Source organism: Hoplias malabaricus, chromosome 15 (assembly GCF_029633855.1).
Source record: "Hoplias malabaricus isolate fHopMal1 chromosome 15, fHopMal1.hap1, whole genome shotgun sequence".
In the NCBI taxonomy this organism is placed as follows: domain Eukaryota; kingdom Metazoa; phylum Chordata; class Actinopteri; order Characiformes; family Erythrinidae; genus Hoplias; species Hoplias malabaricus.
Window position 1 is genome coordinate 22,078,163 of NC_089814.1, and position 26,415 is coordinate 22,104,577.

Genomic DNA, 26,415 nt, shown 5'->3' on the forward strand with positions numbered 1-26,415 from the left:
CACATGTTTAGGGTCATTATCTTGCTGAATAACCCAATGACGACTCATCTTCAGCTTTCAGGCAGAGACCCCCAGATTCTGATTCAAAATGTCCTGATATTTCAAAGAGTTCATGATCCCATGTATCCTTACAAGGATCCCAGGTCCTTTGGAGGAGAAACAGGCTCAAGCATCACTGATCCTCCCCTATACTTAACAGTGGGCATGAGGTGATTTTCTGCACACTCATCCTTGGTGTTATGCCAGACCCACTTTTGTGTTTGTTGTTATAACACCAGATACAACATTAACATCAATGATACAGAAAAATGGCCTACTAATTAAAGTGTGGTTCAGTTTCTCACTTTTCAATCTGTCCAAAAATGTGCAAAGGCAGGTACAAGGGCATAGGAGTGAGTTTGATACTGTTATGGCATATTTGCTGAGTCAAAGCCCACCCCACACCCAAAATATTACCTAACTATGTTGATAAGGCAGTAAAATACTACATTTATAATGATGTGGAACAGTATTTGATTAACATCAACATTATAGAGAGAGACTGTGTCCCAAACACCACACTATGGAACTTTACTTTACATACTACACTGCAGAAACAATGCTAAGGTAGTGTATTTACTCACTTACTTACACAAATCAGTGCAGCAGTGTGCAGTTTGGGACACGGCCAGAGACTAACATTAACTTGCTGCATGTTAAGAGTGCTTTTTCACAACCTGAACACAGCTAATATTAACGTTCACTAACTCTCAGACTCGCCCCCTCCACGCCTCGTGCCCAGTGATTCAGAGTAGGCTCCGGACCCACCCACACCCCGAACTTGATAAGCAGTTACAGATAATGAATAAATGAAAGATCCTCCTCCGTTACCCTAACTGTTATATACAAGCCGCTTTTATAACTGTAATAAGCAGTCATTGTTATGCTCTCGTTACTGACATCAAGCCCAGAGCTGGTAAAAACTAACTTTATAAACCAGACTCTGACGGTGAATCGGAGGCCAGTGAAGCTGATGACTTGGGCATTAAAATTTGAACAGGCGCCTTAACGAAGGCTGAAAGAAAACCCTGTGTCTGACTCGCAGCCAAAACGCGGTAATCTCTGTGGTGAATTTTCAAAATAAAAGTTTGAGGGAAAAAAAGCATATTTTGGTTGCAGGCAAACTAGTTTTTTCTGGTCTCCTATTTAATGTTATTTTATTATGTTTAAGGGCTATTAATGAATCCATTGTGAGTGGGTGTTTTTTACTGAGTAAGCTTTACAGGCAAAACAGAAAGGCATTAATAAATAAATGCTCATTTCTTCAGATTCCTTGCACCCTACCTGCAATACCTTCCCACACAGAGGAGAAACGCTGCTTAGCTTAGGAGGTGACATAGATGTCAAACTCCCTTAGTCATTCTAGTAACCTCTTTTTCTATTTAAAAAAAAAAAACAGCTTCTGTCCCTTGATCAAAACTCCATAGTATGAGGTGTGTGCACAAGAAAGGACATACCACACTGGACAATCTGGAGAGAACCTGGTTTCAAATTCCCTGCTTTAAGAAGGTTATAGTAAATTCTTATTTCTTATGAAACACCTTGTGGACTGACTACATGTTTCAGTGCCTTTAGTAAACAAAAACATTTTAATAAATCCAAATTATAAAATAAATCAAAATTTTATTTCTGAGAGGTGACCAACTAGATGTCAAAATGTATAATAATAATAATAATAATAATAATAATTGTGGAGGGGACATTTTATATACCATTTGAAGAAGCTATACAATGGCAATGTAATGTGTGTTACATATTAAACACTGCATATACTGAGAAAATAAGATAAAGAGAAAAAGAATGAGATTAATGGAGGAGGGAAAGAATGGGGAGTTATACCTTGGAATTCCTCTGGGTGCTGCTCAAAGTCCAAACAGAAGGTGAGGAACTTCATCAGCATGCGCTTTTCCACCATGGACAGCTGCTTACTGCCAAACACATCAGCCCGAGAACATGGGACCTTTGGGTAAAAGTGAGAGACACAGAGGCAAAGAAATCAGTATGTTTCCACATAGTGAATGTGGGAGTCCAAAAGATGAAAACCAGACAACACACCAGGTGTAAAAGAACCAAAAAGAGAGATTGAGAACAGAACCAGAGAGTGGGTAAATCTGAGCTACAATAGATAAGCAGACAGACAGGCATGCAGAGAGAAGTTGAGTGTTTTTAAAAAGATGGATTTTACCTTGTGTGACATGACTTTTCAGCCACACAAAGTTTAATCAATCTAAATTAATCAAAATAAATATATTACTGACTGGAGACATAACAAAAGCCAATTTATAATAATAACAACAACAATAATAAAACATCACATGAAAGCCAAAAATCCAGGTATTTCTTAAGTAACTTTAAATGTAACAGATTAATTAAACTCCAATATGTCACACATTTGCAGAGTGTAAAGGGATAAAATGAAATTGCCTTAAATAAGGTATGTAATTCTATATTATAACATCATTATTTTTGGTTATTATACTTTAAAATATATAAATTTAAAGTACCACTAAATAAGATTTTGTATTTGTGTTCCTGAGCTCCCCCTACAGGTGCAGAGTTTAATTCATTTACAGCACTGTCCTGAAATCAGTGGGGAGGGAGAAGGTAGTTTCCTACCCTCCTCAAAAAGTTACATAGTGCATTTTCTGCAGTCCTGAGCCTGGAGTAGCAATGATTGTGTCTATACTCCTTATTACAGCTTAGTAGAGCATCACAATGATTTTGAAACTGAAATTATAAGGTAAAAATACTATAATGAAACTATAATAAAAATAATAAAGTATACTTAAATTGTACTGATAAAATTGTGTTGCGTTGGTATGAGTGGATCAAACACAGCAGTGCTGCTCAAGTTTTTAAGGCACACCGTCGACTCCCTTTCCACACTGTTAGACACACCTACTTTGCTGGTTCACCTTTTAGATGTAAAGTCAGAGAGTTGCTGCACAGTTTGTGTTGGTCATCCTCTAGTCTTTCATCAGTGGACACAGGACTCTGCCCACAGGACGCTGTTGGCTGGATATTATTGGTTGTTGGACAATTTTCAGTCCAGCAGTGATACTGAGGGGTTTAAAAATTCGAGCAACCCTGCTGTGTCTGATCCACTTGTATCAGTACAACACACAAAGGTCAGTGTGACTGCAGTGCTGAGAATGATACACCACCCAAATCCTACGTGCTCTGTGGCGGTCCTGCAGAGCAATACATTTACTACAGTCTGTAATTGTAGAACTACAAAGTGCTCCTGTCTGGACATTGGCACTGAGAGAATGGACAGTGAGTGTAGAAACGAGGTGGCCATAATCTTATAGTTGATCTGTGTATATAATCACCATATTTGGAGTTATCACTTGATGTTTTGTGGCTGTTTTTCACATGGTCTGTTTGTTTATTTGCATTAATGACTTTTATTTTATACTTCATAACACTTGATGTGTTTTTGAAATTCAATCTGACAGCCGAGAGAAATATTCGTCTATTGTATTAGAAGAGTTGCGAAAATAACAAATGACTAGTATGCTCATTATATTTTAAGTGTAACTTAATGGGATGGTTTCCCAAACAGGGATTAAGCCAAGCCCTGGGCATATACCATTTAAATTATATTTAGCAGTGATTTAATATAAATTACTGGTTCCAAAATTACATAAGTTCAGCACAATTTATGTATACTTTTTTTCCCCACCAATGTTTCTGCTCTAGAAATATTCAATTTTATTAATATGTATCACATCTACAAATAAAGATAAGACAGCAGTAGTAGAAACAACAGTGTTTAAACAACGTAAAAATGTTTTACTTTTTTAACATACCTGTTCAACCTTGCCATTCCGACAAGTGAGAATACGACTGATATTCTTAAACTCAGCATAGCGGCTGACATTGGACTTGATGAGCAAATCTACCAGTAGGCCACGGGAATACAGCAACTGTGAGGTAAGAATTGAGGGGAAAAAAAAACTACATAAAAATCATTCTCTATTTGAGAAGATGGAGGTCACTCATCCTGATGTGGCTCCATAAAAGAACAAAGGGAATCACTTTCACATTTTCTATATTAGCACAAGCAAAAAGCAAGACACTGTGTACCCAGCACACCAAACCATAACAGGAAGATACAACAGCCTAGATTTGTTTATAACACAAAGACTACAAGTAAAAACATTATGAAGATATATCCCCAAAGATTTGGGGTTGTTTATCAAACTAGATTACTTTCTAATGCTTTATCAGACCTTGATGATCCTGCTGTGGTACATGTTTAATTAAATCATTCTTGAGTTATAAAAGTTAAAATACACCATGTACACTGAGAAGTTTCAATGAGTATATAACTCATTTACTAAAGCAGTTTAACTACACTGCTCATAAAAAATTAAGGGATTAATTTATACATCATATCTCAATGAACAAAACATTCAAGTTTAAAACCTTTTCTGATGTAAAGATTGATTGTGTAAGTCACTGAGAACAAAATGACATCAAAAAGATAAAGTTAATTCAATTCAAATGTGAAACTCATTATATAGTTTCATTACAAAGAGTGAATTATTCCAAGCATATATTTCTTTTAATGTTGATGATCATGGCTTACAGCCAATGAAAACCCAAATGTCATTATCTCAGAAAATTAGAATAATCAACAACAAACACCTGCAATGGTTTCCAAAACCTTTAAAATGGTCCCTTAATCATGTTCAATAGGCTACACAATCATGGGGAAGACTGCTGACTTGACAGATGTCCAGAAGGCAGTCATTGACACCCTTCTGCTGTATCCAAGCATATTACTGTAACGTTGTGTGGAAGGTACAAAGTGTGATACAAAAAGGTGCAAAAGCAACAGGGAAAACACCAGCCTTGAAAGTATCGTCAAGAAAAGTCCATTCAGAAATTTGGGGGAGATTCACAAGGAGTGGACTGCTGCTTCGAGAGCTGCTGCTTCACTGGATGTGTCAGTGTTTCAGGACCACCACACACAGACATGTATCCAGGACATGGTCCACAACCGTCGCAGTCCTTGTGTCAAGCCTCTCACGACCCAGAGACAATGCCAGAAGTGTCATACATGGGCCAAGGAGAAAGAGGACTGGACTGTTGCTCAGTGAGCAAATTCTTGTCCTTAGGTTAAAGTAAATTTTGCATTTCATTTGGAAATCAAGGCTTAGAGTCTGGAGGAAGAGTGGAGAGTCACACAACCCAAGCTGCTTGACCCTAGTGTGTGTGAAGTTTCCACAATCAGTGATGGTTTGGGGAGCCATGTCATCTGCTGGTGTTGGTCCACTGTGTTATATCAAGTCCAAAGTCAGCACAGCCGTTCTACCAAGCCACTGTAGAGCACTTGAAGATTTCCTCTGCTGACAAGCTTTATGGAGATGCAGATTTAATTTTCCAGCAGGACTTGGCACCTGGCCACACTGCCAAAAGTACCAATACCACAGTATTTTAACCACAGTAACCACAGTTTAATAACCACAGTGTCACTGTGCTTGATTGTCCAGCAAACTATGAACCCATGGGGTATTGTCAAGAGGAAGATGACAGGCACCAGACCCAACAATGCAGTCGAATTGAAGGCCACTATCAAAGCAACATGGGCTTCCATAACATCTCAGCAGGGCCACAGGCTGATTGCCTCCGTGCCACATCACATCGATGTAGTAATTCATGCAAAAGGAGTCCCAACCAAGCATTGAGAGCATATACTGTACATACTTTTCAGAAGGCCAACATTTTTTGCATTTACATTTTAAATTTGGTCTTATATAATATTCAAATTTTCTAAGATAATGATTTTGGGTATCCATCAACATCAAAATGAAAAGAAATAAACACTTGAAATAGATCACAGTGTAATGAATTTATATAATGAGTTTCACTTTTTGAATTGAATTACTGATAGTTTACTTTTTGATCATACTCTAATTTATTGAGATACACCTGTATATAACAAAATAAAGTATAACTAAAATAACTAAGGGCAGTGAACATACACACACAACCGCCTGCCAACAACTTCAGCACCCAGGGTGCAGTTTGGAGGTTAGGTGCCTTGCTCAAGGGCACTTCAGCTGTGAATGAACTTTTTCCTCCAGTCTCAAGCTCACTTCTCCAATGTCAAGGCCACAGCACCTTACAATAAATTTATGATTTATGGAAATTTTTATATTAAAAGCAACACTTGGTAAGATTGGGTATATTAACTCCTGAGCACACCCTATGGATACAGATTGTAAGTCAATTTTATAGCACTGTCCTGAAATCAAGGGGCTGGGGGGGTTGATTTTCTACTCTTTCCAAAAGTTTCTGCAGTTCTGAGCCCAGATTAGCAACATCAGTGGAACATCAAAATGATGTGAATACTGTACTTTTAAAATAAAATCCTATTTAGGGTTCCTTTAATATCCATAAATGCCATTTTATCATACTGAGTCAAAAATCTTAAAATCACAACATGTAAATGAAGATACATTTGCGTTGAACTGAAGAAAATGTCTAAAATCATCAGCTCACCTTAGACACAAGATCGATGTTAAACCTGCGTCCTTCCTTCACCAACTTAGCATAGGTTATCTTTCTTTTTAATTCTAAAGGTACCCCTGCTTGGGTGCCGACAGCCTGCTGTTCTTTTTCACTTTCTTCTGATTGGCTGGGTTCTTGGGTCTCAGATGTTTGCTCATTCGTTGGCACTTGATTCTGTGGCTCATCAGTACCTGGTGAATTGTCCTCAGGACTAATCACGTCTTGGTCTTCTGTAGCGCTGGCATTGGTGTCTTTATCTTGTGCATCAGAACCTTTGGGCAAACTATTCACAACAGTGTCCTTCCCCTCCTCTTCCTTATCTGGCTCCTCACTATGGGAGAAGGAAACATTCAAATGAACTCAAATTTAAACTTAACAGTTTTATGATATTTAATCTTATGTAAACAACAGATATCTCATATATTTAATGTCATGATCTGAGACTAATAACTGGAGTATGTGGCATAAAACATACCACTCGGAAAGGATGCTTAAGACATGGGCAGGTTAGCTCTGTCTATTCTAATAAAAAAAAAATAAAAAAAAATCTCAGTCTCCTCTGCTTAGCTCTCCCTGGCTCTTTTATGCCTTTGCTAGTGCATCACTACCAGATGTGTTAAACTGTGACAACAGTGTCAACGGTTAATCAGAGTCAAATCGACTGAGTAGAATTATGTGGCCACAAGCCCATTCTCATTCCATGCAGTTCAGGGCTTGGCATGGCTTCTCAATTCCTCTTTCATTGGATCGCCCCATTCTCCAAAGGCAGATGATGTACATACTAAAGGTAATCATAAAGCAACAGTGTCATTGAGAAAAAGAATTGGGAAATCTATACCTGGCATAAGAGAATACTTCCAGATTAGAAATTGAGAAGTCTACAGGGCTGAGTAACAGCACTTCTTCTCCTTCCCCAATCTTATCTCTCCATTCCTGCTCCAAGTCTGTGTTAGATATCTCCTGTTGTCTCTGTTGAAACATGCCAACACAAACACTTTTAGCAGTTTGGGTTAAGGTGTTTTAAAATATGAAGCTAATATAAAATATAAAACTATATTTTGTGCACACCAAGTCTGTACATTATGTAAGTAAGAACCTTGTACTCATCTATCCATGACAGCAGGCCATTGAAAGTGAAGCTAGCCCAGTTTCCAGCATAGTAGTTTCTCCTTTAATGGAAAAGAGATCTTGTTTAAAAAAAAAAAAAAAACAACACAAAAAAAAAACAATCTGCACTGATCTTCAGTAAAGCTGAACACTGAGTGTACACCAGTGATGCACTGACAGAAATAGAAAACAGAATCAGTACTGTAACAGGAAGAGTACCTGAAAAACAAGTTATACGTTTCAAACAGCTCATTAACACTTTGGCTATTTACAGGCTTAGGCAAAAGCATGGACAGTTGTTAGTCAAATTACAGGTTTAATATAAATACCTTACATTAAACAAGGCATTTCTCTACTGAAAATGTATTCACATTTCCTCAAATTAAAAAACAAATTAAACTAATAAAACAAATTAAACTAATTAAAAAGTACTTATGCATTAAAATCGGAAGAGAACATTGATATTATTAATACTGACATTATCTAGCCTAATTCCAGTATGTATTGCTACCTTACCTATCCAAGTGCAGGACCCTCTGTCCAACTCTTGAGCAGGCAGCGGCAATGACAGACTCTGTGAGGCCTGGGAATGAACAGAGACAGCTTGCATTGTCATAGACAGCCATTAAATCCTCCAGCGCACTCTCCTCTCTGACCTCTTTCCAAATGAAGTGCTCCATTCAATTTGTGAATTGCCTCACGTTTCAACATCAAGTTGCCAGCACGAGGCAGGCCAGTGCTCTCACAATTATACTTCCACAATCATAAAAACTATTAGTGCCCAACCGAGTTCCATTCAAAACTACTGCTGTAGCAATGGCCAGCGGATAACTGTAATAGAGCATATGGAAGCACAGAGTAATGGTATTATGATGAAGATGAAGTCAGTCATTTAAAGAATGGTCACATAAACAATATATATAAAATTATATTTTTTTCTTATGGTTTTATAACCTGCTAAACCAGTTAATCTAAATCTCATTCCTAAAGATCGAATGTAGGCTATTGCACATTTTGGTCTATACAGAATGTTTAGCTGTTAAAGAAGCTGAATTTGATGTATTAGATCAGCAAATCAGCCAATGTCCTGGTTTACACACAGTAAAAAGTGTTATCAAAAAGGTACACAAAATGTGTGGGGACCAGGAAAGAAAGGCCAAGCAGAGCTAGAGTTGAAAACAACTCCATTAAGTTGCTGAAGTGTGCCTGTCCCTCCATCTTTCTTCTCCCTCATCTGGCCTTGCACTGTTCCCTCTCACACACACAATGGAAAAGTGATTTATTCCAAGCAGACCTAGCAGCTCACCGCATCTTCCTTGGCCCTGGCCATTTAACTGATGGAGAATCCTACACCAGCAGGTTATAGCCTGCCAGACACTGACCATTTCACACTGGGCTGAACCATCACATCTGGGATGTGTGTTTTTGAGTTGTGGTTTGATTTTGACTCCTATTATTAATAGTTGCCAAAATAGATTTAAAAACATTACTGACCACCATAATTAGAGGACTAATCTTGCTTTTTTTAGGAATACCGAACGCTTATGTTCTATTTATGAACAAACAATTCCTGTAATCCAGTTCTTTAAGTTGGTCTTATTGACAAGAAAAATGGTTGAAGAAAAACTTTGAGGCATTTTTTGCAGTGTTTAAATGCTCTGTGTTAAAGGAGCAATCTGTAATACTGACACCAATCGTTTATACTAAGAACAACAATACATTTTCAAAAGAGTGGAGAGATCTGTCTGCCTCCTTCCTATAATCTCAAGACACGAAGCTCGACCAGGTTGCCAGAAGAAAACACACAAACAAGCAAGAGACAAGTTTAAAAACTTGAGTGTATTAGCTATAAAGTGGCATACTCAACATATTTACATAGAAAACTGCTCATAATTTCTGTAAAACTTCGATCTACACTAGAGAAAGGCCAATACGAATCATGAGCGAGTGGCCATCATTTTCCCAGTAATTACAAGTCAAATAGACGAGGTTAATTACAGATTTCCCTTCCACCATAGATGTTGTTTTAGGAGGCAGATCTTTGCTTATACACACTTTTTGGATTCAAGCTTTCCACCTTAAATGGCTCTGTTTAAGAAACTTAGTTGAATCCTTTTCACCTTCAACAGACAGCTACGTGAAGCAAAAGATAACGCTAGGGTTTATAAACATAACTTGTTTTTAAACAATTATTTCCAATTTTACTTGTTTAAAACACACAGCAAAGTGTACATCATGTCACCTGTTCAAAAAAAATTTGCCAACACTGGATCTGTCTTGGTAGGTTTGCTGCATCTAATCTAACTCTATCTTTCCTCTCGTTTTACTCTCTGGTCAGGGAGATTTTAAGAAGGGCACAGAGTCTTTTTAGGGCTGGTAATATCTAACATTATCTCTGTTCACTCGTTCATTTAATAGCTGCAAAACGCTGTTTGTAGATCTGATAACCCTGTGGGTTGGGATTATAAATGTGATTGGACAGAGAGTGAGATGAAATTACAGTAGAGCTCCAAACTGGGCACTTCTCAAAGAGCAGGGATGCCAGTGCTTCAACTTAGCCTGTTTTTTTAATCTATGATCACACACCCCAGAAAATTTATGAACAAGTACACTAAACAGATTGTTCCTTTAATAAACAAATTAAATAGGAACGGCAGTTTCACAAATGAATTATTAATCGGAATATTGAAACAAAAAATTATCTATTCAAATTTTTGTATATTTTCTCTCTTTTCATTTAAAAGTATGGCATATATTTTCATGGTCTGAGGAAGTGCTTTGTGTCATTTATTACCACATATTCTATTATTAATGATTACAGAATCAGAGGAAATCTCCACCATTGTGGAATAAACATGACCTTCAAGTTCTGTGACGGCACTGCATGTGAAACAGTTGTGCTAATGTGCTAAATATAGCCACTTGGGAGTATTATGGACAACTTGTCTCATAAAAGTGCACCTCTGCATAAAGAAACAGAAACTGAAACACTATTATACAAGAACAAAGCCATGCATCCATTCAATGTAGAAATGCCTAGAGCTTGTCTCAGATGGTCAGAAAGACGATAAAATCATGTGCTGTGTGTGCTGTTTTCTCCATGCCAAAGATGAAAATGACCATCTGAGTGTTATCAGTAAAAACATGCAAAATCCAAAATCTGTCATGGTATTGAGAAACATCAGTGCCAACAAACAGGGTCAACTGACCGTGTTTTAAGTTTTCAATGAAGCAGAGGTGTATATTGGGATTTTAGAAAGATAGTGTCATCAAGGCATTTTGGTCTTTTCCCAGGAAGTCCATGGTTATTTCAGCAAGACCATGCCAGGCCTCATTCTGCAAATGCTAATAAACACAGGTTTTTCCTGACCTTATATATCTTTTACTATATCTGTTATTGTCTTATGTATCTGTTAAATTAAAAAAAATAAATAAATAATAATAATAATAATATATATATATATATATACACACACACACACAAGTTGGTGAACCAAACCATTGGAAACTTATATTGCACTATTGTAAGTAAAACAAAAAGTTTATTAGCACTTTCAGATGGAAAGGTTTTGGGGGGGAATACTTTGTGGAAAGGCAATAGTCCAGCTTGCTTCTCTCTGCTGAGACAATTGTAAAGATGTTTTTTAAAAGTGTAAATAACCTCTTGCCGCCATCTTTTAATGCCATTTATCCTCTCCAATATCGATTTTTCCACATCATGTTTGCTAAAGACAAACATTACCTGCCATAAAGCACTGGTGCCACATAGACATGCTCGGCGATAAATAATAGATTGGGGCCGGCAGGACGTTGATGACTGAGCAAAGCCTGAAATGCTTTCAGTGGGAATTGTATGAAATCATAAATCACTCTTCATTTCAGAGAACATTCCAAAATGGATTCTATCCCTGCACCTTGAAAGTCATTTTGTGTTTTATTTATAGTCAGGGCTGAAGGAAAGCGAGAAAGAATAGAAGAAAGAGAGAAGGAGAAAAAGAGAGAAGCCTGGGAAGCCACTTTCCTCATTCCTCCTCTTTGTCACCCATCCCTCTATCCATCTCTCTCTCACACACAGTCAGCAGTCTGTTTTATTCCTTTCCTTAGATTTGTGGGTGGCCGGGGTCAGCTGCAGAAGAGCCTCAAATGAAATAATGGTCAAGAAGTAGCACAATCGATTCAACATCTCTTCATGGTTCAGCCCAAATCACACTTGCTTAACAATTGATGAAAACCATCTAGACGCATGAACTTCCAGGCTTATCTTAAAGAGAGGCATGTGAAAGCCAGTCTTCAATGTCTAGCAAGCAATTCTTTATTAATGCTTAAGAGACCATCAAAGATCAAGCCCCCGAAAAAGAGCACAGTAAGTGCTGCCTATGAACATATTCCATAATAATGTGGTTGCTAATAGAGGATATTTAACCCATAGACACCAGAGGTCTGTCTAAGATGAATAGTTACATTAACCTGACTACAGAGCATGGCCTAGTGAAACGGTTGGCTTATTTTTGTCATTGCAGCTTTATTACTAGTAAGTGAGAGTACAGCTCAGGGAAAGTGTAATTGTGCTTCTTAGTCACTACTGTCATTCTACAGCCCAGTGATAAAAGCTTTCTACTATAAACAGCCTTTGTTGTCTGGACCTGCTAAATACTGCATGTTGTTTCTCTCCTTCAGACACTGAAACCATCAGGATCAGCCTCGCAAGGCCTGTAAACAAGCTATCCAACAAAACAAAATGTCTGTATCAGCCCAACCAGCACTCTACTTGAGAATGGTTTCTATTTTATTATGCCATGAAATGCACACTTAATTTGTGCACTGCAAACTAGTCTGATGCACTGGGTAAACCGAGTTGGAAAGTTTCAGCTGAATTCAAGTTTATAATCACAGAATAGTTGTAGGTGATAATAGCTTATGATGCCTTAAATTTACCTAAAGACCAGCAGTAGAGCACTACCATAAAAGCAACCCTAATATCCTGGGAATGTAACACTGGTCTTTTTGTGTTCTAATGATGAATCAGGCTCTTGATGTGTCACCCCATTTCGTAGGGTAAGATTTTAACCTCTAAACTGTGTAACTCAGTCAGAAGGATGAAATTAGAAAACAAGAGTGACGAGCCTATGTATAAGCTTGAGACACGCCTGCTCTGCCTCTCGCTGTGTCTAACTGGTGGATTCTCTTGTTTTTAAGACTCTGATAAAACTATTTCAGTCACCAAAACAATTCATCCATATGAGTAAAGGGATGTTTTATAAGAAATATAAAGATAAAAATTTAAGTTTTTCCATGGTTAGAGACAGATTATCTCTTCATAAAATGTTCTAGGTCACATGGGCCTCTTAACGAGAGAGCTGAGATTGTTCTGAACATTTTCATATAAAACGTGTGGGCAATATATTATAATACAAGTACTTTAAAGATGAATTTCTGAAAATTGAGAAAATGTCCTTAGACCCCAAAGGGTTAATATACCGTATACCTCACCTTGTGGGAGAGACTTAAGGCATAAGGACTGACTTAAACATTAGTAACAAAATATGACAAATTAACACAAATATACTGAAATGCTATTTATTTGTCAATGAAATTAACAGTTGTGCAGGACCTTGGCACAGCAGGGTCAAACTTCTTAAAATAGATTAAAATATATATAATGTATCAGCAAAAAATGGATACAAACAATAAATAACAATAATAATACATTTATATAGTGCTTTTCAGAAACCCAAAGTGCTTACAATAATAATACACAGTACAAAGAACATCATAAGACATAGCAACACAAAGAGGACAAAAAAATAAAATAAAATGAAAGTGAATAGCGTCCAGTGTGCAGCACCGAGCCACAGGGGTTAAATGTGTCCCAAGATCAACTGTCATTGTAAATAGTAACAGTTTGACCACGTCGGTAGGTATAAACAGACCATCAGGTGGACACAGCTGCAGAGCCTCTGGGTCCATAGCTGCAGTCAGTGGATATACAGGATGTGCTCCCCCAGCCACCACCAGGAGCAGTTGCAGAAAACCATCCCACAGCCGAACACCTGTACCTGGACAAGCTCCTCGGCTGAATCAGCAGCAGTTAGCTCTGGTGTTAGCAAACGGCTATCCGCAAAGCAGTGGCAAAACATAACAAACTCCCTCAGTTAACATCAGCCACAGCCAACAACAGTAAGAGCAGAACATGAAGCGCAGACAATGACAACAGGTTCTTCCAATCTACAGTTCCAGCCGAGAGAAATGGCAAACACAGGCAGGAAGTTACCAAAGAATAGTGATGGACTTGGACTCCTTAGGTCAGCAGGCCAGCTGTTAGTATCAGACATAGCAAACAGCTAACCACCCGGGCAGCAAAGGAGAAACCAGTCCACTCAGGTCCCCACACAGACAGACAGCCATTAATTAAACACAACAACTGAACAACAAACAAAACACAAGTGGGACAAGGGCAGAAGCGGCAGTCACCAGACAGACACCAACATGCTCTGATCTGGCACTGACAAAGACTTTTAGTGCAATTCAAAATATCGGTCACATGGATCGGCCTATTTATCAGATACCCGATCCAGCTCAATTTGTTAATATCGGGACCGATATCCAATGCTAGTATCTGATCGGTGCATCCCTACTAGAAACCCAAGGAAGCATTACAATCAACACTCAACATTCAATCCACACTCACACACACTGGCAAGAAGTGGCGGAAACCCACGCTTAACTTGCACCTAAACTCATTGTCCATTTTATTGGCAGCTACACTGACCATACAGGAGCATTTGGGGTTCTATTATTATAGATGGCAATCTGTTGCTGGTTACTTTCTTACTGCCAGGAACATCCATGTCTGAAGTGCCTTTGAGCAAGGTACCCAAGTCCTAAAATGCTCCCAGTGTGTGTTTACTGCCCCTAATCACTACTTTCTGTGTGTGAATGTATGTATATGAGACAGAGAGAGAGAGAGAGAGAGAGAGAGAGAGAGAGAGAGAGAGAGAGAGAGAGAGAGAGAGAGAGAGAGAGAGAGAGAGAGAGAAATGTGGATGGGTTAATTGCAAACTCAAGGCCAAACTGTTGTAATATTGTATCATAAAATCATGACTTCACATTTCAATGCACTAATATATTAGTCCACATTTAAATGTAAAATGTAAGCATTTTTCATGCTATTAAAACAATGTAAAATTTCCACTTATAAATAAGCATCTTATTAATCCAAATCAGTTTACAAAAGCAATTAGCAAGAAAAATAAGCTTTACAGTTATTGCTGATATACAGAAAACATGCTGCGTTACAAAATAAGCTACAGACCACAAGCTCTCCATAAGAAATTCTTAAAGGCTAAGCACCACTTAATAAACCTCAATGAATAATTCACATTATTTTAGTTACTGACATATATAAGTATGTATTAAAATGAAAATAGCATGCTTAATTTGCTTTAAAACTGACAATTTTATTAAATTGACGGGAAAACCCAAGCTCACTACGGAAATTCTTGAACGCAACCGTGACATAACTGGTGGACAACAGCCGAACAACGCCGCGGTAAAACACAGTTATGACTGACTTTGACTGTGAATTTTCTAGTGCTGGTTCTTCAGATTCCGATGATATTTCTGAGTTTGATGAAGAAGATGAATCTGAAGTGAGAGTGTGGGGTGAGTGGGTATCAGAACAACAAAAATAAACCATTTAGTAGCGTTAAATCCCTCACACCCAGCATCTTCCACAGATACAGCAGTGTCCATACTCTCTAAAGTAGAATCTACTGCTGTGCAAACTGTTTTGGGCTGTGACTCTCTTGAAAGAGCCTGCAATGTAAGGAAACAGACCATGATATTAGTTGGTCCTGAGATTTCTATCATACCAGACACACAAAATCAGTTCATCCTACACGTAAACAGTATCTAACTAGAGAATAGCCTAGCAATAAGCTAAACTAAAATTTAGAGGTACCGTTATTGTTGTAAATGTGATCACCACACATCTGAAGTTGAACTCAAATACACCCGACACTATAAACCTCCGTAATGCAACTAGCTAGCATCCGAAACCTAGTATAATCTGAGCCATCGAGTTTAGTTAAGTCAAGCTACTTACCCTGTTTACCTGCATGTATACAGAGGCTCTTGAACACCTTTCTCTGGTTTCCTTACATGTCCATATTGTTGGAAAAGCGCCAGTGAAATGAGCTACAGATAACGTGAGCGGATGGTCCTTTCCAAAGTGCCTGTTTAAAGTTGAAAAATTTAGTCTATTTTCTGAATATTTTGGGATCTTTGGGCCATTTGTGCACAGATGTCCCAGTGTACATTGCAGCCAAAAACAACACACCTTTTCGTCATTTGGCATTAAATTTAGTGCGACTTCTAGAGTTGTTGTCCACCATCTACGTCACAGGCAAGACGCCTATTAGAGTTTCTGAACACCATTTGGAGGGGGGGCCCAACGGTCTTTTAAACCTTATTCCTTGAAATAGTAAGAAATAACATGTTATCTGACTATCAATAAACACAAGTTAGGAACTCAAATTCCACTGTATTTACTTGTTTGACACTTTCCCATAGCTGGTGCTTAGCTTTTAAGAGCTCAGAATGACACAACTAGCAGCTGGCAAGCCATTGGTGAACTCTGTGTTTTACTAAGTGATTTGATATTCAGTTTTTCATACAGCATTTGTTTAAATATGATATGGTTTCCCATAGGAACACAGCTCCAGGGACCTGGAGGTCGTGGGTTCGATTCCCACTCCGGGTGACTGTCTGTGAGGAGTTGGTGTGTTCTCTCCGTGTGGGTTTGCTCTGGTAGGGCGGCACGGTGGCGCAGCAGGTAGTGTCGCAGTCACACAGCTCCAGGGGCCTGGAGGTTGTGGGTTCGATTCCCGCTCCAGGTGACTGTCTGTGAGGAGTTGGTGTGTTCTCCCCGTGTCCGCGTGGGTTTCCTCCGGGTGCTCCGGTTTCCTCCCACAGTCCAAAAACACACGTTGCAGGTGGATTGGCGACTCGAAAGTGTCCGTAGGTGTGTGTGTGTGTGAGTGAATGTGTCTGTGTTGCCCTGTGAAGGACTGGCGTCCCCTCCAGGGTGTATTCCCGCCTTGCGCCCGATGATTCCAGGTAGGCTCTGGACCCCCCGCGACCCTAAAATTGGATAAGCGGTTACAGATAATGGATGGATGGATGGATACATTGCTCGCAGCAGGAGATTTTTCTGTGGGATACAACACACATTGACAGTGTTACCCACCTTAGATTCAATCACTTCTATTACTACAGAGTGAAACTGCAACCACCAATCTTTACAGGATTGGAGACCCTAAGTCTGAATAGTGCCCTTCTGCTTTCCTGAGTCTGTATCTAAACTGTGTTTTTCTGCTACAGTTGCAAGTTTTGCAGCCACTGCACACAGTTTTTTTTCCCCTCATCTGTAGAACAGAATAATTATTTGAAATGCATATCCCTAAACCAAGAAATATAGTACATAACCCAATCTACTCACTTGCAACAAAATGGAAGCCTTTGAATTGCATATGTCTAATTGGGTTTGTGTTCTGCTGGAGTCTTTGCTTCAAGTAACCAAATTTAGCCCTAATTCAATAAATTTTTACATTATGTCACCTGACGGAATTATTGCCATATTAAGCATAGAGCAAACAGCAATTTTGAAAACAAGGCCAGGCACATATACAACATGAACCTAAATGACAATACCTGGAGGTAACAACATGCAGAATTCAATGAGGCAGCAGAGGACAAATTACAGTATATAGCCACAACAACTAAAAATGTCAAAAACTGAACCGTGCATACTTATGTAATTTACTGATTCTACTGGAGTGAGGAGGCAATATATACGAAGGGTTGAGACTGCTATCATCATATTCCTCCCCAAACTCCCTCCCAAAAGACATATGGAAAGCATCTTTATTTTTATAAAGCTCCTTAAATCACATATTTACTTTAGCTGTCCTCTAGTTTAATTTTATTTATTTAGTTTTGTTATTAAAAAATTTTATTCTTTGTACACCTAATTACATATTTTCTGTTTAAACAGCAACAAAATTCATGTCAATTGACATAATTGAAATTAATCAGCCTCTCCAGCAATTGTACTGCTCCATCTGACATGTACAAGGAGATAGTTGTACAGCATCAGAGGAATTCCTTTCAGCCTTGTGCTGCTATTTTCTTTTTAATAACTCAAAACACAAATTTTAAATCTCTTGAAGTCTGCCAACATGAAGCTCTTTCAGATAGTAACCTGCTGCTGAATTTCTGGTGCTTTCCTGCTTGTACTCCTAAAGAGAAGAGAATGGGGGGGGGGGGGGGTGGTTAGAAGACTTCTGTCTTTAAAAACCTAATAGAATCAAAATTGAAGATGGCAGGGAAACACATACTGGAGCAAAACGATATTCAGCTAGTCTGGTGTACGAATTCCAAAATCAGAAGTTGGCTTCTTAGTAGTGGTCGATCGATTGATCGGTTGGCCGATTAATGCCATTTTAAGATAATTGACATTGGATGACACCTTCGCTCGCGAGCCTGGTTATCTAAAAATGCTTTCAGGCACAGCCACAGGAAGCCCTGTCAGTCAGGTTGCTTTGGAGGGATGTTAGAGCTCCCCCTTGTGTCCATTTCACCATTCTACCTGCAGACGTTAGTGGGTGATATAAAAACGTGCCTGGAGATAATGTTTCCTGAGAGAACGCAGAATTTAATTCCCACTAACTAAACTAGCTAGCAAGCTTAAAGAGCTTAAAAATCTATTGTTCTAGTCTCAACTCAACAGTCTGCTAACTTAAGTGATTGATGTGAATTTCATGTGCATTTGCTATTGGGAGATTTCGCTTGTTGTCTTACGTTTACAGTCAGAAAACTAGCTTTAACATTACCAGCTTGCCAACAGCACTTTGGGGAAACCAACGTTACATAGTGTGCCCCGTGTGTGTGTGTGTGTGTACTCCCTCTGCATGTAAACCAACTTGGAGGTTAGTGAGATGCTGTGAAAACTTTCAGTGAGAGTGGGGCCATGTATAAGAAGACAGAAATCTTTGCTGCATTACAACTTGCTGCTCTTAACTAGGAATGTGATTAAATCAAAACTGTTGCTACCATGTGCAATTCTTTAACATTGTTTTTCTGTTCACTCTGAAGCAAGAAGATGCTGTGCACTAAAACACGTTTTATTAATTTTTTTATCCATAGAAGTTTTTCTAGTTTTTTTTGGATTACTTTAATTAAGTGGAGACAATACATCTTTGTTATTCTCAAATCTCCATTTTTTTTTTCTTTGCTGAAGCTAATAATGCATTAATGTTCATTATTAGCTATTATTAATGCTCATTGAGACTAAAAATAAAGAGATACGACCGGGTGCTACTGTGTGCACTTGTTTTAGCTCAGCAATGTTGTACCTAATTTATTATTCTTCATTCATTCATTTATTCTGAAACCGCTTATCCAGTTCAGGGTCGCAGTGGGTCTGGAGCCTACCTGGAATCACTGGGCGCAAGGCGTAAACGCACACTTGGAGGAGCGCCAAAAATTAATAATAATAATTTAAAAAAATGATATCAGCATTATAAATATATCGCCAATCGCTCACCCTGCTCTTTGAATATCAGCATCGGCCATTAAAAAACCACTATCGGTCGACCACTACTTCTAAGTCCTCCGTTTCCATCTTCTTATGTGAACTTTCCATTCTGTCTTAAATGAAGCAGCAGTTATGTTTAGGAGTCTCATTTAAAGCTGACAAAGCCTGCAATTTATATGCTCACACTGTATGCACTAGTGCTGTGCGATATGAGCGCAAATCAATATCATGATTAATTGTACATTTTACCACGATTACGATTAATGAACGATTCTTTTTTTGGATTTTTGATTCTCATAGTTCAGGTGACGAGGCTTGTAACTTTAAATATACTGCGGTATTAAAGCTGGGATATTTTTTCTAATGTTGCTGGGAGCTTGTTTTTTTCTGAGCACTGTTTATATTTGGTGTGTGATTGTGTTTTGGTCACTGAAATTGTTTTTTCTCAGCATTTGCATTTGACTTCTTTTTGTTCATTGTCGTCTTAATTACAGTCAAAACACAGCCCGTCCAAACCACAGACGCTGTGATTTTCTTTCGTACTAGCTGCTCCAGTCGCTTGGTCAGACCCGGCATATACAGGTGCTGGTCATAAAATTAAAATATCATGAAAAGTTTATTTCATTAATTCCATTCAAAAAGTGAAACTTGCATATTATACTCATTCATTACACACAGACTATATTTTGTTTTATTTCAAGTGTTTATTTCTTTTAATAATGATTTTGATGATTAAAACTTACAACTAATGACATGTAATGAAATACAGTATCTCAGAAAATTAGAATATTATTTAAGACCAAGACAAAAAAAAGGATTTTTAGAAATGCAGGCCAACTGAAAATTAGAAACATGAAAAGTATGAGCATGTACAGCACTCAATATGTAGTTGGGGCTCCTTTTGCCTGAATTACTGCAGCAATGCTGCGTGGCATGGAGTCGATTGGAGTCGATCTGTGGCACTGCTCAGGTTTTGAGAGCCCAGGTTGCTCTGATAGTGGCCTTCAGCTCTTCTGCACTTTTGGGTCTGGCGTATTGCATCTTCCTCTTCACAATACCCCATAGGTTTTCTATGGTGTTAAGGTCAGGCGAGTTTGGTGGCCAATTAAGAACAGGGATACCATGGTCCTTAAACCAGGTACTGATAGCTTTGGCACTTCGGAAAATGAAATCTGCATCTCCATAACGTTGGTCAGCAGCAGGAAGCAGGAAGTGATCTAAAACTTCCTGGTAGACGGCTGTGTTGACCTTGGACCTCAGAAAACACAGTGGATCAACACCAGCAGAAGACACAGCACCCCAAACTGTCACTGACTGTGGAAACTTTACACTGGACCTCAAGCAACGTAGATTCTGTGCCTCTCCTCTCTTCCTCCAGTCTCTGGGACCTTGATTTCCAAAGGAAATGCAAGATTTACTTTCATCAGAGAACATAACTTTGGACCACTCAGCAGTAGTCCAGTCCTTTTTGTCTTTAACCCAGACGAGACTCTTCTGACACTGTCTCTTGTTCAAGAGTGGCTTGACACAAGGAATGCGACAGCTGAAACCCATGTTTTGCATACGTCTGTGTGTGGTGGTTCTTGAAGCAGACTCCAGCTGCAGTCCAGTCTTTGTGTATCTCCCCCACATTTTTGAATGGGTTTAGTTTCACAATCCTCTCAAGGGTGCAGTTATCCCTTTTGCTTGTACACTTTTTTCTACCACAACTTTACCTTCCCTTCGCCGTTCTATTAATGTGCTTGGACACAGAGCTCTGTGAACAGCCAGCTTCTTTAGCAATGCCCTGCTTGTGTCAATGGTCAATGGTCTTCTTTTGGACAACTGTCAAATCAGCAGTTATCCCCATGATTGTGGAGCCTACAGAACTAGACTGAGAGACCATTTAAGGGCCTTTGCAGGTGTTTTGAGTTAATTTGCTGATTAGAGTTTGGCACCAGGTGTCTTCAATATTGAACCTTTTCACAATATTCAAATTTTCTGAGATACTGAATTTGAGGTTTTCATTAGTTGTCAGTTATAATCATCAAATTAAAAGAAAAACACCTGAAATATATCAGTCTGTGTGTAATCAATGTGTATAAAAAAACAAGTTTCACTTTTTGAATGGAATTACTGAAATAAATCAACTTTTTCATGATATTCTAATTTTATGACCAGCAACTGTATGTTGCTTCTATGTGGCAGAATCACGTGACTACAGCTTGGTAGCGTGGTTTTAAAGGGACAGTACATGAATACACAGTAGAGACATAATAGAATGAAAATAATCAATATAATTGATATAGAAAAGATAGAACAGGGGTCACGAATAGACGGACCACGGTCCAGGTCCGGACCAAGAGCTGTTTAATTTTGAAAAGAAGTGTTTTTTTTAAGTGGTGTGACTCTTCTAGTTATTACAGTTCAGCTTTAGTGCGCCAGGATATTACCAGATTAAACAACGTGTTTCCGGATATCACACAAGGCTACTCAGCCAATCCGATTTGTGCATTATGATGAGCACTGTGACTCGACTGAGTGATACACAGGGCAGGGCTCCAGACACTACAGTCGTGAGGCCAGCGAAAATAGCCCGAAGGATGTGATAACAGCTCTTTGGGTCACTTTTGGGACAAAAGTGTTGTGAGGTAAAGCCAGAGACTTTAATAAGAAGGAAATTATTATAAATGCCTTCAGCATAAAGAGCCAATCATCTTGCTGTTAACGGATAAAGTCCTGCCATTCAGCAATATGAGCCAATCAGATTGTTGGTTATGGAAAAGCAAGTAAAGCGATCTGCAACTACAAATGTCATTAGGGACTTAATTTAAAATATGCATTTTTTTATTTGTGAATTTAATTTAAAACGAGAAAATGACTCGAGAAAATGAGAAAATTTTATTTAGAGTGTTTATTTATAATTATTAATAAATGTTGAAATATCCTGAAATGTAACTGAAAGTGTAAATCCACTTGACATTCATTTGTTAACTATGTAATATGATGTAATAATCATAAGGCAATTTTAATGTACAGGACATGGCACTGATCATAATGCAAATTATACAATAAGTTTTAGACCTTGGCTTGGCAAAATGCTCTCCAACTGGACCTTAATGAATTTTAATTAATTAGCCCTGCCATAGAAGAACTACCTTGGTTCAATAAAAAACCATTTTGCTAATACCATTTCATGAGTAAAGATCAATTTATGGATTTTTGGACCTTTAAAAGTTTCTTCACACTCACACATCTCTTAAACAAACAGTCTTTTATGGAAACAAAAGCGGTTCTTCAATGGCACTGCTCAAAGATCCCTTTGTAGCACTTTTGTTGTATGAAAGTAATCAGTCCGACTTACATGTTGCAACATACGTGCTCACACACCGATGGTGAAAAGCAGACTCTCTGCAGAGATTTGTTTACATACAAACACTCAGTTCAACAGAATACAGTGCCCTATGAAGCAAAAAATATTAAGAAAGTGCACATCTTTGCTAACTTGTGCCATGCTGCACGCTGAAATTCCACAAAAAAATAGGATGACCGTGATGTCCAGAAATCTGCTCACACTACAAGACAATGACCAAAATTTCTGACATATCAGAAATATATCCAGACAGAGCAGAATGCTCACTTTGAGCTCATTTGGGCAATACATTAGATGTCGCTTCTCACCTCACACTGCATATCAAATGTCAGCAAAAATTAAGCTAAAATTTGAACTGATTCTGAAATTCTGTCGGCTATGACCATATTCGGGTTTAAAAACAGGTCAAACTCTCACAGTGTATGCCTGGCTTACCTTCTTCACCCTTGCATCTCTCTACCTACTTACAACTTTCCTCTGAAAACTTTAACTTCCCTACCTATTACTTCAGGCTAGGGGTGTACTTTTTTCTCCTCTGAAATTGTAAAGCAGCCTTGGTATAATAGGCTAACAAAGAAGGAGAAGAAGAAGAAAAAGGAGTAGAAAAGACAAGAGGAGGAGGAGGAGAACAATGTTTCCTCCTACAGTACATAAACACATTGGTAGGTGGATTAGCTGTGTGAAACTGTCCACAGGTGAGTGTAAGAGTTACAGGGTGTGTGTGTGTGTGTGTGTGTGTGTGTGTGTGTTAGTGAGTGGGTGAGTGTGTGACTAGTTGAGCATGTGAAACTGAGTTCCTGCTTTGCATCCAATGCTTTTGTGTGGGCTCCGAACCTGCCTCTACCCTGAAGATTAAAGCAGTTACAGAAGATAGATGCATGAATTAACTACATTTGGAAATTGCAAGTGTAAACACACACTGATTTGACTGTAGTCACCATGGTCTTACAGTGGAATATGTTTACAGTGTAAATTAGCAAATAGGTTCTAAAATCTTTGTTATTTTGTCTAAAACCCTCAAAAGAACAAGAACAAAATTACAAACTCAGTTGGCCTATTTCTTGTAAATTCCATGGGACTTGGAGTAATCAACAGCAAACAAACACCCCCAGAAACAGCTATTTAGAAACAGTTTTACATTAGGCAGTGAGCATCATGTCTCTTGAGACTCGCAGATCAGATGTGGGCATGTACTGTACCCAACAGGGTGCAACCAACAGAAACGCTGCCCTTCACACTGTCAAAGAGCCCAGCCGATGTCACGATGGCCAACGTATTGATTAGCAACTGCTCTCTGTCCATACCCTCATTTGCACCTGCATGCAGACCCCAAAAATTAAGGCGGGGTAACTAGGGAACCTGGTACAAACACGCTTGTCTGAGCAACCTTGACATGGAACGGTGCAGAAATAGCCCAGGTTGTGCGTGTCCTCGTCTCACTGGCAGCCTAGGGACCAGCTGGCTCTAGTGGTTTTGCATGAGAGGAACCAGAAGTGGGCCACAGATATTCATTTATGCCCCATCACTCATGATGTGAAGACGTCACTCACACACAATAGCAGTAGGCGCCCCACCCCCCATTGTTTTTCTCCCATCGGCCACAATATAGTTAGAGACAAGGTGCCCAGGACTAGGGAGCAGCTTCATCTCTTGCTTGCTCCAGTGCTGTCATAAGGATCTGGCCTGTATATGTTCGCACATGTGACGTTAGAATATTAACAATGTTGTGAAGCAGTAAAAACAGAAAAGCCTGGGTCTAATCAGGGTGAGTAAATTTAAAAAACAAGAAGAAGCCATTTGCATGTGCATTTTTGTGTATATACAGAGCCCATCTGTTGCTCTGTATAAAGTTTGCCTCTTTTCACTCCAGAAGACAACCACAGAGAAGGTATAATTTTGCTGGTACATCATGCTCAGTGCTGCAGCAACACTAATGTGTTGGTGATATGCGTGTCTATGCTGTGCTGTTATGAATGGATCAGTGCTGCTGGAGTTCTTAAACACCTGTGTGTCATTGCTGGAGTGAGGATAGTCCACCAACCAAAATTATCAAGCCAACAGCATCCTGTGTCAACTTACGAAGGACTGGAGGATGACCAACATAAACTGTGCAGCAACAGATCAGCCATTGTCTCTGATTTTACTTCTACAAAATGGACCAAAGCCGTAGGTGTGTCTAATAGAGAGAGCAGTGTATGCATTTATTTTTTTTCTAAACCAGGCTTAATCACAAAGTGAGCAAGGGTAATGTTTGTGCTCCAAGTTCCCAATAAAGCTTTTCCTGAACTAAATGATAAGGAATGTAACTTAATATTTCGTGCCCTCTTCCTTCCAGGGTTAAGAAGTAGAATAATATTAAGATATGACAACACGTCTGTAAAACCCAGGAAACACAGAGACAGTGTGGTTAGCAGAGAAAATTAGACTGCTAAAGTTTGGCACAAAAACACTACAAATGACCCCATTTAATTACTAGGAAAACTGAGCAAATCTGTACAAAGCATTATTCAGGAGTCAGACACAAGCAGCAAAGAATATCTTGGACTTAATCTTTACGATTCAGGGATTAAATTAACGTTAAAACGTGTTATTCATCAAGTTACATTCCTGGATCAGTAAGAATCCCTACATTTGTTTAAAACCTTTAGAACAAAAGACTGTACATCATTGTCATCGGTAAAATGCACAGAAACCATAACAAACCAAACCACATCACTGGGCACAGCAATCTGTCCATCCATCTAATTTAGACTAGAGGCAAAATTAAAACATTAAGACACACCAAAGTGTATTTCTTGTCATTTATAAGTTGGATGTAATTTTACACATGGCGCTGAACTGAACATGATTTTAATATTTCTCCAAAAAGGCTGTCGTTAGCTTCTGGGCAACGTTAGCTTGCAGCAGCTGCTTCTGTCCATGAACACAGCTCAGGAGATCTGTTTGTAGCTGCTGCAGTATTCCGAGGGCCCATAAATACACAGATCCATCTATAAACATACGTGCTCGTAGATAATGAGCTGAAAAAAGACAGAGGCTCTTACCCGTCCCGAGGATGACCACATCAAATTCGGACGGAAGGTTGTCGGCAGCCATCTTGATTCAACAACTGTCATGTGACCGCGAACAGACTGATCCCAGAGCAGTGATCCAGTCTCAACTCAACCGCGGCGTGTTACAGACACACTGCATTAAAAGAACAGTACATTTTGAGGGAAAAATAGCAATATTTGGAAGGAAAATGTTAGATTATTTCGAGAATAAAGTCAGGATACTGTGTGGAAATTAGGTCTAAGTAAGAATATTTGGAGAATGAATCCAGAATATTTTGAGAGCAAATAATAATAATGTTTTAAGCAAAAATATTAAAATAGGTCTAGAAGAATATTTCGAGAAAAATGTCAGAATGTTTTAAGAAAAAAGTAAAAAGTATTTCTAGAATAAAGTAGGAATGTTGGGAGAACAAAAGCAGAATATTTTAAGAATTAAATCAGTATATTTTTAGGAGAAAAATCTGAATATTTCGAGGATGAAGTCAGAATTCTTTGAGGAAAATATATTCAGACTATTTCAAGAATAAAAGCACAAAATTCTGAGGTATAAACTAAATACTATTTCAGAATATAACAAGTTAATATATTTAAATAATTACATCAAAATTTGCAGAATAAATGAGTGTATGTTGAGAATAAAATCAGAATGGTTCAAGGAATGACATCAGAATATTTTGAGAATAAAGTCAGAATATCTAGGAAAAAAGAGTAAAAAATATAAAATTAAAAATATAAAATCAAATCAG

The 26,415-nt window shown here is 38.5% G+C and overlaps 1 protein-coding gene across 1 annotated transcript in view; it reads right to left on the reverse strand.

Moving 5' to 3' along the window:
* The window catches only part of chm (CHM Rab escort protein), a 56,915-nt gene extending 31,138 nt beyond the window's left edge, over nt 1–25,777 (reverse strand). The window contains exons 1-7 of the mRNA XM_066645882.1: nt 25,661–25,777; nt 8,185–8,251; nt 7,658–7,730; nt 7,400–7,530; nt 6,553–6,892; nt 3,852–3,968; nt 1,879–1,999 (exon numbers count right to left, since the gene is read on the reverse strand). Of these exons, the coding sequence (XP_066501979.1) occupies nt 1,879–1,999; nt 3,852–3,968; nt 6,553–6,892; nt 7,400–7,530; nt 7,658–7,730; nt 8,185–8,251; nt 25,661–25,712 (901 nt within the window). The 5' untranslated portion in view covers nt 25,713–25,777. The remainder of the gene's footprint in view (nt 1–1,878; nt 2,000–3,851; nt 3,969–6,552; nt 6,893–7,399; nt 7,531–7,657; nt 7,731–8,184; nt 8,252–25,660) is intronic.
* Between the last annotated feature and the right edge of the window lie 638 nt (nt 25,778–26,415).